Consider the following 13,316-nt stretch of genomic DNA (forward strand, 5'->3'; position numbering starts at 1 on the left):
GTTAAACAGAAGTTGAACGATTGAACATACACATATACAGTAATCTCGTATAAATCATATCTAACATACTAATATGTAGGACGCAAACAATGCAGGTTGCAAAATGCAAGTCACAACGAAATAAACTCGGCGTATGCCGGCCTCGTTTTAACCCACGCAACTCTATTGAAGTCCGGTCATTGTCGCCAACTCGTCGAAGAATACAGATGGATACGCGGTGCCGCTATCTGAAACATCAAAAAATAAAATCTTAATCGGTGCTAATAAATATAAGATAAATAAACGGTGTTGTGAATAAATTAATAAACACAACTGCGTGAAACTCGGTGACCGTGAAACGGAACGGTCCAGACTGGCCGCATACACGCGCACAGCTCGACGTCGACGTCTTGGTGCTGAAAAAAAAAGTAAAAAGTTTGACGTTTCTCCTTTGTGAAGTGATGTCATAAAATTTTGTGTAAAATTGTTTGAAGTGAAAAATTAATTGAAAAACCGCATTTGTGCCGTAGTAATTATTGTGTGTTTTGTGTCTAAGTTAATGCACTATAGTTTGGTGAGTTTCATTTTTTATATTGCTGCGAAATGACGTTGATAATTAAGTTTTGAAGTTGAGGTCCGTGTTTTCTACCTGCAATCTTTAGAAACTTTAAAATCTTTGCCGTGTAATTTTCTAACGGACTGTCGAATTGCTGTAGTTAGAAAGGACTTACAGCGTGTTTTATAGTTAGTTTCTACTAATAGCTTTCTTATTAAGATGAGTAATACGCTAAGTTTGCCATAATCTTCTGTGTTATGAATCACAGATACACTTTAGCCCGTATTTACAAGGATTCTGTTTCAATATCTGCAATGCGTATTTTTTCGTTATGTACTGCTCAGAATATACTGATATTTTAGTTAAATACCAGCCAGTAGTTAGGCTAAAAATACACTCAATTTATGCAATATCCTAAATAATTAAACAGCAATTATTATAACCTCATAAAACTACAAGAAAGTGGAATTTTAAACAAACAATTATCAGAATTTGGAATTACTAAAAGCTAAGATTATATTTTCTACATTTTAAAAGGAGAAACACATTAAATTTTTAACAATTTTTATGTATCTTATCAAACCAAACTAAATGATTATATCATAAGATAATATGAGTGCAATACAGAAAGTGTGGCAATCTGAACGCATTTAGCTATCAGTGCCTAATCTTAGTAACAATTTATATTTAATAAACAACAGAATTTTACCCTCCAATAGCTTATTTTACTCAATACTCAATATGTTTATCAATTCCATAATAATATCAGGTTTAACTTCCAGGTTTCTTATTTTTCAAGACAGCCTGGGTTGCAACGTCTTACACTATAACAAACGTCCAAATTCTGTCAAGCTTCATACAAAAACACAGGTTAATTATAGTTACGGTTAAACAACTGAGGCTAAGAACTGTCTAGAATACTGTCCGTCTTCAAGGCAGTAAAATTAAATTATTTATTGTTAGAAGGTCAAGGTTCAAGGCTTACTACCATTGAGGACTTCTGTTTATCTTTCTGTGTCGAAAAATGTTTAACATTGTTCGGGCTTTTGAATATCGGTATTCATTAGCAAACCTTTCTTGGCTTGCGGCAAGGTAGCTATTTTTCTTTGTTGGTAATTTGTATTTTACTTAATAACACCGCTTTTTATATTTTAACTAACTGACCTAGCAAATTTTATAGTTTTGTACTACCTCTGTTCATCAGAAATTAGGATTCTAATGATGAAAGAATTTTGAAATCAGTCCAGTCCAGTTTGGAAGCCTATATTATTGAATAATTGCAAAAATAAAGTTTGCATTATCAAACAATCAAATCTTTTCTCTTTATAATATTAGTGTAGATTATAATTTAATTAAATATCAGCCAGTTCAGTTCAGGTTTGGGTCATTCCATGACAAATGTTACCGAGGGTGAAAAACTAAATATGTTCTTTTCGCATTAAATCTGATGCATTTTGAAAGTAAACATTCCAAATTATAATGTGCAACAAAAAAAATCTGCAAGAAACAAGTAATTTTTAAGTTATTATTCTTCAAAGTCTATACTTAAGTCAACTGTCTGAATGATCATTTTCTCTCTAATTATTGGTAATACGATTAAAAAAAAACTATCAATCTGTGAAACGTTTTGCCACTATACGATTTGAGGGTATTTATCATAGTATTGGTAGATAGCGCCATAGTCCCAAAAAAATTGATAATCATCAAGTTTTAAGTGTGTTTTCTTGTTACTTCGGCGATGTAACACCCGAAACAAAAAAACAGCTATTTGTTTTATTATTGTACCTTACACATGGATTAGGATAACAATATTTGGTAAAAGTAAGGTCATGGTAGTAATGATTTCAAATACTAACTAATATCTGAGCATGATACTAATTTAGTATGTTTCTTTCTTGATTAAAAACTGTAACACCCGAAACGTTTCGGGTATTACATTTTTATTTATATGTCGATAATGTGTGTATATTGCTTGGAAAAGTCAAAAAGTTTTACTGTCAGGGTCCTTCGACCTCCCACTAGCGCTGGCGTCGGAAAAGGAGTCATATTTCTCTATGTAAGACATTTTTGAAATGTCGACTTAACACTAAAATTAAGGTATTGCTAAAAAGTCTCGATGTTTGACATTTCCATTAAATATCGTAATTAGAAATTAAAGTAATGCTATTTCAAGCCAAAAACAATAGAAAAAGCTATATTCTGAGGAAAAATTAAACTTGAACTTTGTATATTTTTTAAGAAAAGCTGCTTCGTAATTTCAAACCAGAATTCGCTCTATTTGTGTTTATTTGTTGTACTCCTTATTTTGTAGTACCTAGAGACTAATAAAACACCGATTTTATCGATAAAACGCGTTGCATTTTCGTACTCGTAACACCCGAAACAGAACCATTGTAACACCCGAAACAAAGAAAAAAATTATAAAAAAATAGTAAAACGTTTTATGTAACAGTGATTGTATGTTACATGGTTTGCAAATTTCATACTTTAGAAGTCCTGTAAGTTTTAGGTATGATTCCTTAAGAAAATTCGCTAAATTTCGAGTAAATGCAGCAACAGTCAGAACATAGAGGCAAAATCTCGTAACGCCCGAAACGCACACTTTTCGACTCATATTTTCGTTATCCTACATTCTAAGCTGCACAAACTTTATTATTTAGATAAAACAACTAAAAACGGACAGATTAAGGCACTAATATTATTAAAATACTATTTCAAAATACAAGAAATTGTTGAATATGTGTGTACGAACGTAACACCCGAAACGATGGAATGACCCGTTTCAAACATTTCTTATGATGTAGCTAATTAGTTTCTGTAATACAACAAACGTGGACTTACCGTCTAAAGTAGATAAAATGCCTAGATAAGACATTTTAATACTGCACATCCTAGAACAGCATATCGAGCTTAGCCTTGTTACATCTTATGTAGCTGTAATTAGAGCCATTTTCCAACAAAAGTCACAACTACAGTCTGTGCTGTCAATTGTTTATACGTAAATTATTGTATTTACAAAAACAAGGCTGTTTGTTCGTCAGACGGTTGCATGCAATTACTTATTATTTGCTTAACTAATTTCTCATTAACAGTTGAATTAATTAGTGACAGCCAGTTAAATTAATAAGTAGTTTCTTTTCTTTTTAAATGAAAGTGTACGAATATAAAATTAGTTATTTGACGTACTTGAATTATTATCTTTACAAGATAATTTATTATATCAACTTTACTGTTGTTATTTATCCGTAAATTATTTTGGGATTTGTTTCGTTTATTATACTAAAACCCTGCATTATTTCAATGAAAGAAAATTGAAAAACTTATTTTTGGATTAATATCACAAAAGATTTAAAAGTTTGGCTTTCTAAAAGATTACAAAGATATTAGGTAGGTATTTTAATAAAGTTTGGGTAATTTTTCTGCAAAAATTCGAATTCTAGATAAAATTATTATACATTAAAGTGTGCACTTAGAGATACATGTTGATTAAATGTACAGATAATGTTATTACACTATGCAAGTGTACTAAAGGCCTATTTACACAGTATTTTGTGTACTTTACAATGAAAAAATCTAATCTAAATCACGTTACGTATCCTATTATCAAATGGTGATAAGATACAACGACCTTATGATATTAACATGCTCGATCGTTGTTAAAAATCATAAAATAGTAATTTATAATTTGTGTGCATTATTGTGTATGTAAAATGTTTTGTTGATCAAAGATGTGCGATTATTTCACTATGTTTATGAGTTGTGAGTATAATTTTTATTTGGGAAAGTTTGTATAATGCTGTGATTTACTGTGATTTGATAAAACATAGTGTAACTATTTTAGTTTTTACTTTTCATGCTAAGTATAACTGATCTTCTTTAACATTAACTGTTACTTTAATCTGCATAACTGAAAACTTAACTAATGTTAGTGTTTAACTGCTAGTGAAATAAAAAAACGTAAAGAAAGTAGCCAATATTATGGGTATAAATAATTATTTATTATTTCAATTTCTTAGGTTGGTACTGTTGGTAGTTTAAATCAGGAAAAGTATTTACGAAAATGTAATTTTAAATTTTATTTCGAAGTGATGAATATTTTATTTTTATAGTTTTACTAGCTTTCCGCCCGCGGCTTCGCCCGCGTGGAATTTTGTCTGTCACAGAAAAACTTTATCGCGCGCGTCCCTGTTTCAAAAACCGGGATAAAAACTATCCTATGTTCTTTCCCGGGACTCAAACTATCTCTATGCCAAATTTCATCAAAATCGGTTGCGAGGTTTAAGCGGGAAAGCGTAACAGACAGACAGACAGACAGAGTTACTTTCGCATTTATAATATTAGTTGGGATTACTTTCCCAAATAACCAAAAATAAAATTATTAAATTAATTCATGTGACATAAATAACACCCGTTTTAATACTGACATAGCTTTTGTAATATTCATGAAAATTACTAAAATAATATCCCTAAAGATCAATGTAACTTAGCTATTGATAGTTCTGGGTTGTTTTTTTAAGCAGAAGCATAGTATTTCCCATATTTTGAACAACAAGTTTTATTTTCATTGCATCCCATGTTTAGTACAGCATTTATTAAGTTCGGGACTATTCCCGCCTCTTGTTCCCACTGCTGCAACTCCTGTGTAGCCAGGATCTACAGCTTGACCGCCAATTACAACCCAACCAGTGAAGGTTTGATTATTAAATGTAAACTTATTGAAAATATCTCTTTTCAGATACCACATCTGGAAGTTTGAATCTCTTGACGCCCTCGTCGACCACCAGCCGAATCCGGGACTTCAACTCCCGGTTCCAGGAGAGAGCAGCGTCTAACCTCCAGCCCCCCATCGCCCAGCATCCCACGCCCACTATCACCCCTGTCCGCACGCCCGACGACCCCACGCCAACCCCCAGAAAATCTGAGCATCTCCTCAAACCCCCTCCCAAAGTTCACATAGACGCCGGCAGCCATCGGTCTAGGGGACACCACAAAAAACGAGACGATATCCCCCACAAGAAACCCAGCTACCTAAACCTAGCGTGTTCTGTCAACGGTTACACGAACTTAACTACATACGACTCCAAACTGCGCCAGGACATCAATAAAAGTCGCGAAGCTTCCCCAATAAGACCTATCACACACACATATCAATACAAAACCGAAAATAACTCCCTTCTGGTACCCGTGCCGGTTAGCGCTAACAAACTGCTTGTTCCAACCTTCGGCCCCCATGATACACGAGCGGATTTGACAGCGAAAGCGCCTGTCAAGGCGCACACGGATCCATACTTGGCGACGTCACCACTACATGTGTACATGGCAGCGGAAAACAAACAGTTGAAGAACGATTTCCTCGGAGCCAACATGACGACCACGAGTAGACCTTACATATCGAGCGAGAGCAAGAATTTTGCAGCTTCCATGCTCCATCAAAAAGACGAGGTCGATAACACTAAAGAACTCACCTTCAAATCCAGCTATTCAGAAACGAACTTCAGGAAAACCGTAACAAATGGGAAGGAATCGAGATTCAGCTCGGAATCCTATACAATATCTTCAAACGGCGTCTCAAAACGCGTGGAAATCACGAAAGAAAATGGGGAGAAACTGACCAGTCCCATGAAGAGTTTCATTCAGCAAAGAGTGGAACGATTGTACGGACCGGGAGCATTAGCTCAAGGGTTCTTCAACCAGAAGAGGCATAAGCTGCGAAGTCAGAGCGACGACGACGACCCAAAAGTGTTGACGGAGAAGTCTATGAACTGTCCTGACAGATTCGTGACGCCCAAGAAATCAAATAGCTTAGAGAGTGAAAATTACTATTCTAGTCCAAATGGAGAGATGGATTCCAGTGTATCCTTACCAGTCCTCAGGCATCTGAGGCCAGAGTTCCGCGCACAGCTGCCGATCCTATCGCCAAAGAAGAGTTTGAAAGCAGAACTGTCGCCCCAGAAGTCCGAGGACATTCCCAGCCCCCAAAAGACTGAAGAGTCGCGAGTAGTGACAGTGACAAACGGTGTATCTGTGATAAAATTGGACGATGTTAAAGACGAACCAGTGAGTGTGAACGGGATAGAGAATGGTGTGAAGGAAGTGGTGAAAGACGGACATTACTTTTTGGAGGTGGAGAAGAAAGAGACGGAGAGACTGATCGCGTTAGCCGCCACTGCTGAGAAGGAGTTGGAGAATTTACAGGTGAGAATATAACTAAAATTTTTAAAATTCTTTATCTTGTAGTCGATAGAACTAAGAGTTATTTCGTATTAATGTAATTGATAATCAAATGATCTGATTGATCCTAATCGAATCTGAACATAAAGGAGTACTTTAAACAGCTTTTTAAATCTCACTTAATATTCCTAGAAACCATCAATACTTTGATCCTTTTCTTGAAAAAAAAATTGACAGTTCTTAATTTGGCTTATGTCTAATTTGGTTGAGAATAACCTTTAGGTTTTAACACTACGATCGAATGTAAGAGAGCTTATTAAATGTTTTCTTGGCATTCTAAAAAAATATTATCATTGGGGATGATATTTGCTTCGCGTTCAGCAGAATCTTCTGGCTTGAGATGTAATAACTGAAGTTACAACCTCGTTGTCGTGTCTCATTACTTACTGTATTTTCCGAAAGATAGAAATGGTATTTCTTACAAAACGAACAAAAGATGCTCGCCGCTCCGCACGCGTGTATTTAGATCTGTCAGTGTCAAAGTGAATCAATGAGGGTTTTCGCGAATGAAAGATCCGCTAGATGGCGGGACGTGGATGTGGGGTCTGACTGCTGCGTGATTGGTGGATTTTAACCTGTCATGTCAAAAATAACCAATCATGCAGCATTTGGACCTCGTGTCTACGTGTTGCCATCTGGCGGGTTTTTCATTCGCGAAAACCCTCATTGCGTGCGTGTTCCCCTTCCAAAAACCGGGATAAAAACTATCCTATGTTTTCCCTGGATCTCAAACCTCAATATATTTCTTATAGTCAGGACTGTCATAAGTAGCTGAACCTATTCTACCTTCCATTGTGCTACCACACCTAAATACGTCTTGAGCCGCCTATTGTCTCACCAAACAATGGACCAAAGAAAACCAATGTAGCCAGTTGGGGAAGGACTCAAGGCCAAACTGAACTAAGATCATTGCAATTGTTAATTACTGTTGATATCTCCATTAACTTTGACACTTCCTCAAATCTGTACTTCTATACTAATATTATAAATGCGAAAGTAACTCTGTCTGTCTCGCTTTCACACCTAAACCACTGAAGCGATTTTGATGAAATTTTGGCACAGAGATTGAGTTCCGGGAAAGGACATAGGATAGTTTTTATCCCGGTTTTTGAAACAGGGACGCGCGCGATAAAGTTTTTCCGTGACAGACAAAATTCCACGCGTGCGAAGATATAAACAAGATACAGTCGGCGTCAAATACTTCGTGACACCCGAAGTAGCCAAAAAGTTCGCATCACGTCTTTGTTACAATTGGCATAAGGTTGTGTTCACAACTTTTTGGCCACTTTGGGTGTCACGAACTATTTGATACTGACTGTACAAGCGTTTAAACTTTGGAATTAACTGAGCATGACGTCAAATGACACGCCCATGCTAATTTGAATAAACATATTGAAAATCATTAATCTTAGGTATTTTTAGAGATTAGTCAAAAAGAACTAAGATTTCATAATGAAGGCTAGAGGCCTAGTGGTAGCTATCATCAATTCATCATCCTATCATCGTCAAGTTATTTAGTCTCCACTGCAGGAACATGACCGTTTCCAATTTACCAGAGTCAAATGACCATAGAGCCCAATGAAGGATAAGGGCCTACCCTCCCTTCCCTGGTCAAATGGGTTGGGGAGGCCTGATGATCACATATTTCTCCCTTAGTCTCCTATAACCACATTCACGGGAAGATTCCATCCCTTATATTTTGCCAAAACCACACCCTTACCCTATTAAGGCCCGATTCGACCAAACTTTTATCCGAGAATAACTCCTGGTATAACTGGCACATTGACAGTTTCAGTATTGGATATATTTCTACTACTAACATATTTACTCTTTTTTTGCGAATCCAACCTAAATAGACCATTCAAGGTCCAAAGTTTAGTCTCAACGGCCTCGGTCTTCAAGAGTAATAAGTCCAAGACTGCTTCAAGATCATTGCTAATTGCCTCGGCTGATAACATCTACGCTTGTCTCTTATCAATTAACGCTAAAAGCAAAACAATTAACTTCCTACGATTGTTGGCTCTGAGTAACATTTTGGAATTTGCAAGCATCCGTACTACGCATTTCCGTACTATCAGTACTTCCTTACTATGTAATATTAGAAATGCAAAAGGAACTGTCTGAACTCCTCCTATGTTCTTCTGATTAATTTCATTGCGGGTCCAATGACAGTTTAACTTTCCCCCGGGACACACTTGACCTTCACTATTTGGGTTTTTATTGGCGGTCAAGCTGTAGATCCTGGCTACACAGGAGTTGCAGCGGTGGGAACGAGAGGTGGGAATAGTCCCGTAACTGTCTGTCACCTTGCACTCTTAAACCATGAACTGGTTTAGATGATAAAGGTTTTCTGTGACAGACCGATTCTGAAAGCTATCAAAATTTTTTTAATGATTCCGAAGTGCAGTAGCGGGAAGGCGCTGAATGCAGGCCGCCACCAACCGGCCATTGTGGAAATCATTAGGAGAGGCCTATGTTCAACAGTGGACGTCCTGTGGCTAAAATGATGATGATTCAGAAGTACATACAAACATACGGACTTTAGTTACTTTTGCTTTTGAATTGAATAATTGCTTAACATGATTGATCCAATTTAATTCACAGGCAAAGTCTCATACATTTTGTATTAGCCTTGTATGGTAAAAGACTTGATCAACGGCACAGATGAATACTAAATCAATAGCGGGGTACAGTCGGCTCCAAATAAGTTTTTGTAAATAAGAAACATACTTAATTGTACTTTTTTTATTGTTAGACAAGGCAGATATTTGACCGCAATCGCACCTGGTGTTAAGTGAGATGCAGTCTAGGTATCTGCCCTGTAAGTACCTTTTCACTCTCGCCTTGAAAAGTCCCGGATTATAGGGTTCAGGAAAGACAGCAGCAGGCAGCGAATTCCAGTCTCTGCTTCTTTAAGTTATCAAAATGCGAATATGTTGTGTACAGCGACCATATAGCCTAATGGTTTCGGATTGATGGAATCGAGATCCGAGGAACAGAGATTCGAACCCAGTCGATATGATGCACAAGCTTATTATTTAGCTTACCACAAGGAGTTAGACTTCTTCAAAAAAAATCCACCAGCTCAAACTACTAAGCTTTTTGAACTCTTATAATGCGAACAGCTAGGGACTGGAATTCACTGCCAGCTGCTTATCCCGCACACTATAATCCTGGCTTTTTCAAGGCGAGTGAATAGGCACTAACAGGGCAGATATACCATCCTAAACTGCATCTCACTTAACACCAGGTGCGACGGTCAAATACCTGCCTTGTCCTGCATGGGGCCTTTCATTTATTACGTAACACTATTTTCGCCCTGTTTTTGACCCCCTCCCCCCTATTATAAGAAAAAATAACACATGGTCGACCTAAATGAATGGCCCCCATTAAAAAAAACTTAACAAGAATATTACTACCTGACTGTACAAATTGTGAACAAGATATAGCCTCATGAAAAATTAATGTGCTTGTTCAATTGAATTATTAGCATACCCAGAGAAACAGTGCGGGTATTGAATGACAGTTTACATTGCTTGGGACGTAGTGGGTCACATGTGCTCATGTGCGTCGATAGTATAGCAATAGTCGCTTTAAGTAGATCAATAGTATAATCTATTGATTGTTATTGTATAGTATAGTCTGGTCCGTGAGCACGTAGAATTTTGTCCAATGACCCCAAGCTACCCATCCTTATTGCTCGCGCGTAATTATGTTGCTATCGCGCTCGCTCACTCACTGCGGGCGCCCGTCGCACAGTCGCGACAGCAATATAATTACGCGCGAGCGATAAGGATGGGTAGCTTGGGGTCATTGGACAAAATTCTACGTGCTCACAGACCGGGCTTTAGAAGGTTTTTTTTATTGGGCAGTGTAAAAAGTGGTTTTTAGTCTAGGCGCAGACTTTTAGTTAGCCGATAGTTGAGTTGAGCTCTTAATCAGTATGGAGATGTATGAAAGTGCGCACATTGCATCGGCCGATTCTTCATACAAATTAGAATCGGGCCCAACTATCTTACAGAAAATAAATGTAACTTTAAGGTTATGAACTATCTTTCTTTTTCTTCACTAACTGACCCGACAGACTTGTAAAGAAAAATCATCCAGTGCCTCACTGACAATGTTCGACATTCGTATGGGTTTCCTTTTTAATTTTAATATAAAAATCCCTACAGTCATTCCTTCTCAGATCGAAATGTTTTTCTTTACATAAAAGTATAATTTGTTTTTATATTTTTATTCCAGGATCAAGAAGTAAGTGAAGAAATCCTGGGCTTGCTGAGAGCTGCGTCGGGGAAAGCAAGGCTTCTGGCCACGCAGAAAATGCAGCAGTTTGAAGGTAAATAGATATTTGTTGCTCACATACTATCACACACGCGCGCCAGCGTTTGCAAATAAAGCTATAATACACTACCCGCTATGGGGTTCTTACACACGAACAGCATTTTGCTGTCGACGCATGTAACTGCAGTCGACGTCAGAAGGCGACGGCTAGCTGTCGACATGCTGCCGACGTGCTGTCGACGCGTTCGCGGCTGCCGCCGACAGGTGGCGACAGCTAGCCGCCTCCGCCATTTTGAAGGTCAACTGTCAGTAGTCCAGGAGCTTACACGCACACCTAATGAGTTCCGAACAAATTGATTCGAAATTGCTAAAAAATTAGTGCTGTCAAAAACAATGAAATAATATGGAACTCGAATTTAGAAGGCTACCATAATAAAACATTAAAAAATAGAGCATGGGCGTCGGTGTGTGTAGTCTCGTTCTCTATTCAATAACATTTCTTAAACCCACAATGACCGGTTCTTTCTCTTTCGTCGACGACGACGGGTAAATGCAACAACAGTGTTTCTTCAATGAAATCCATTTTCAACTGGCTGGCTCCTGTACAAAGACGTACGCCGACACGGTCGTCGCAGCAAGCTGTCGACTCGTCGACGGCAGACGTCGACGTGTCGACAGCTTGCTGCGGGCACGTCGACGGCTAGCTGCCGACAAGTGACGGCGACTGCGGTCGCCTTTGCTGTCGTCAATGTGCTGCTCGTGTGTAAGAGCTCTTAATAGATAGTACTGGGACGTGTAAAAGCGCTTAATAAAAGCCTATTTGCAGAAAGTAAATGACTTGTGTATTTAATTAAATGTTACAGTCAGCAACAAATGTTGAAGGGTGGCATAGCCTGCAATGATGAAAAGACGCTGGCTTAAAATTTCGAGTGTGGTTTTACGAAAAAGTTAATCTTGAAATAAAATATGCTGTTGTGTTTGTCCAAAAATATAGGAATACGAAGATTTTTGGCTCCGTATGCCGTACGTCATCCCACCAACGTCACCATAAAAAAATAACCTGTAATCAATTTACTAGGCCATTCTGCTGCAACTCCTTTGTAGTCAGGAACTTAACAGTTTGATTATAATTCCATCTGAAATCAAGTTACATTGTACCAAGTTTCTGGTTAAATATGACCCGAGCCGTATTTCTTTAATTATCATCCTAGACTGCATCCCACTTAACACCAGGTGCGATTGTGGTCAAATACCTGCCTTGTTATGCATAAAAAAACCAAAAGTCGTCCACTTTTTTCACGATTTCCACGTAGGTTATCATCACCATACAATTATTAAATCAACTTTTATATTTTCCAGGTCTATGCTACAACAACATCAACGAGCGTCTCGACGAACCATTCCCTACCACCCTGGAGGACCTGCAAGGCTTCTGGGACATGGTCTGTCTGCAAGTGAGGAACGTGGACGCGTTGTACGAACACATCGCCCAGCTGAAGGCCAATAACTGGCAGGAGGTATGTACTATCACAGAATAATAATAAGTACTACGTACAGAAGTTTTACTTCGCGAAGGTATTTAATAAAATGTATGCTCAATGTCATTATCAATATAGTGTAATTTAGCCTGTCTCAAGAGTCAAGCACCATTTTGTTGACAAACGTCAGTGATCGGCACTGAGCCGAAGCTATAGGGCTGACTTCGGTAAAATGATGTGACGTGAGGTGCCAAACTGCGGAAAATGGCGGAGGAAATACATGATTTAGCATGAATTATCATGAATAATATTAACTACTTATTTACCTCTCAGTGTCTTGAGGCAACTTAAAAAAGTACATTCTGTGTTTTTATTATTATTTAGGCAGTTAAATACTGCACAGTATTTAGTACACCATTTTCTATATTTTCTTCCATCATACACAAGAATACGCGTGCGTGAGTCAATGTTCGCTCGTATGTGAGGCCTTGTCCAATAGTATCCTGTAGGTGGGCCATCGTACGTGTTTTGTTTTCGATGTAAACTCGCGGAGATGAACAGGCCTGGTACTATGATGTACAGACGATGGTTAGTTCGTTTCAGCGAAATGACGTCCACTGCTGGACAAAGGCACGGTAACAAAGGCCTCCCCCAAGGATTTCCACAACGAATTTCTAAGACCTTCAGATCGTCGGTGCACCTTGGGAGTCCTACAATACTTCTTCCAGCCCGTGGTCGCCACTCGAGAATTTTTTGTCTCGCCATCAGCTCTACGAGTACCTTGTGCA

The 13,316-nt window shown here is 38.0% G+C and overlaps 1 protein-coding gene across 1 annotated transcript in view; it reads left to right on the forward strand.

Moving 5' to 3' along the window:
• LOC135084790 (uncharacterized) overlaps positions 1-12,588 on the forward strand; it is a 49,928-nt gene extending 37,340 nt beyond the window's left edge. Inside the window, exons 4-6 of the mRNA XM_063979528.1 lie at positions 5,271-6,730; positions 11,012-11,105; positions 12,410-12,588. Of these exons, the coding sequence (XP_063835598.1) occupies positions 5,271-6,730; positions 11,012-11,105; positions 12,410-12,588 (1,733 nt within the window). The remainder of the gene's footprint in view (positions 1-5,270; positions 6,731-11,011; positions 11,106-12,409) is intronic.
• Positions 12,589-13,316: the final 728 nt, after the last annotated feature.

The sequence above is a fragment of the Ostrinia nubilalis genome, chromosome 27 (genome assembly GCF_963855985.1).
Source record: "Ostrinia nubilalis chromosome 27, ilOstNubi1.1, whole genome shotgun sequence".
Lineage (NCBI taxonomy): Eukaryota > Metazoa > Arthropoda > Insecta > Lepidoptera > Crambidae > Ostrinia > Ostrinia nubilalis.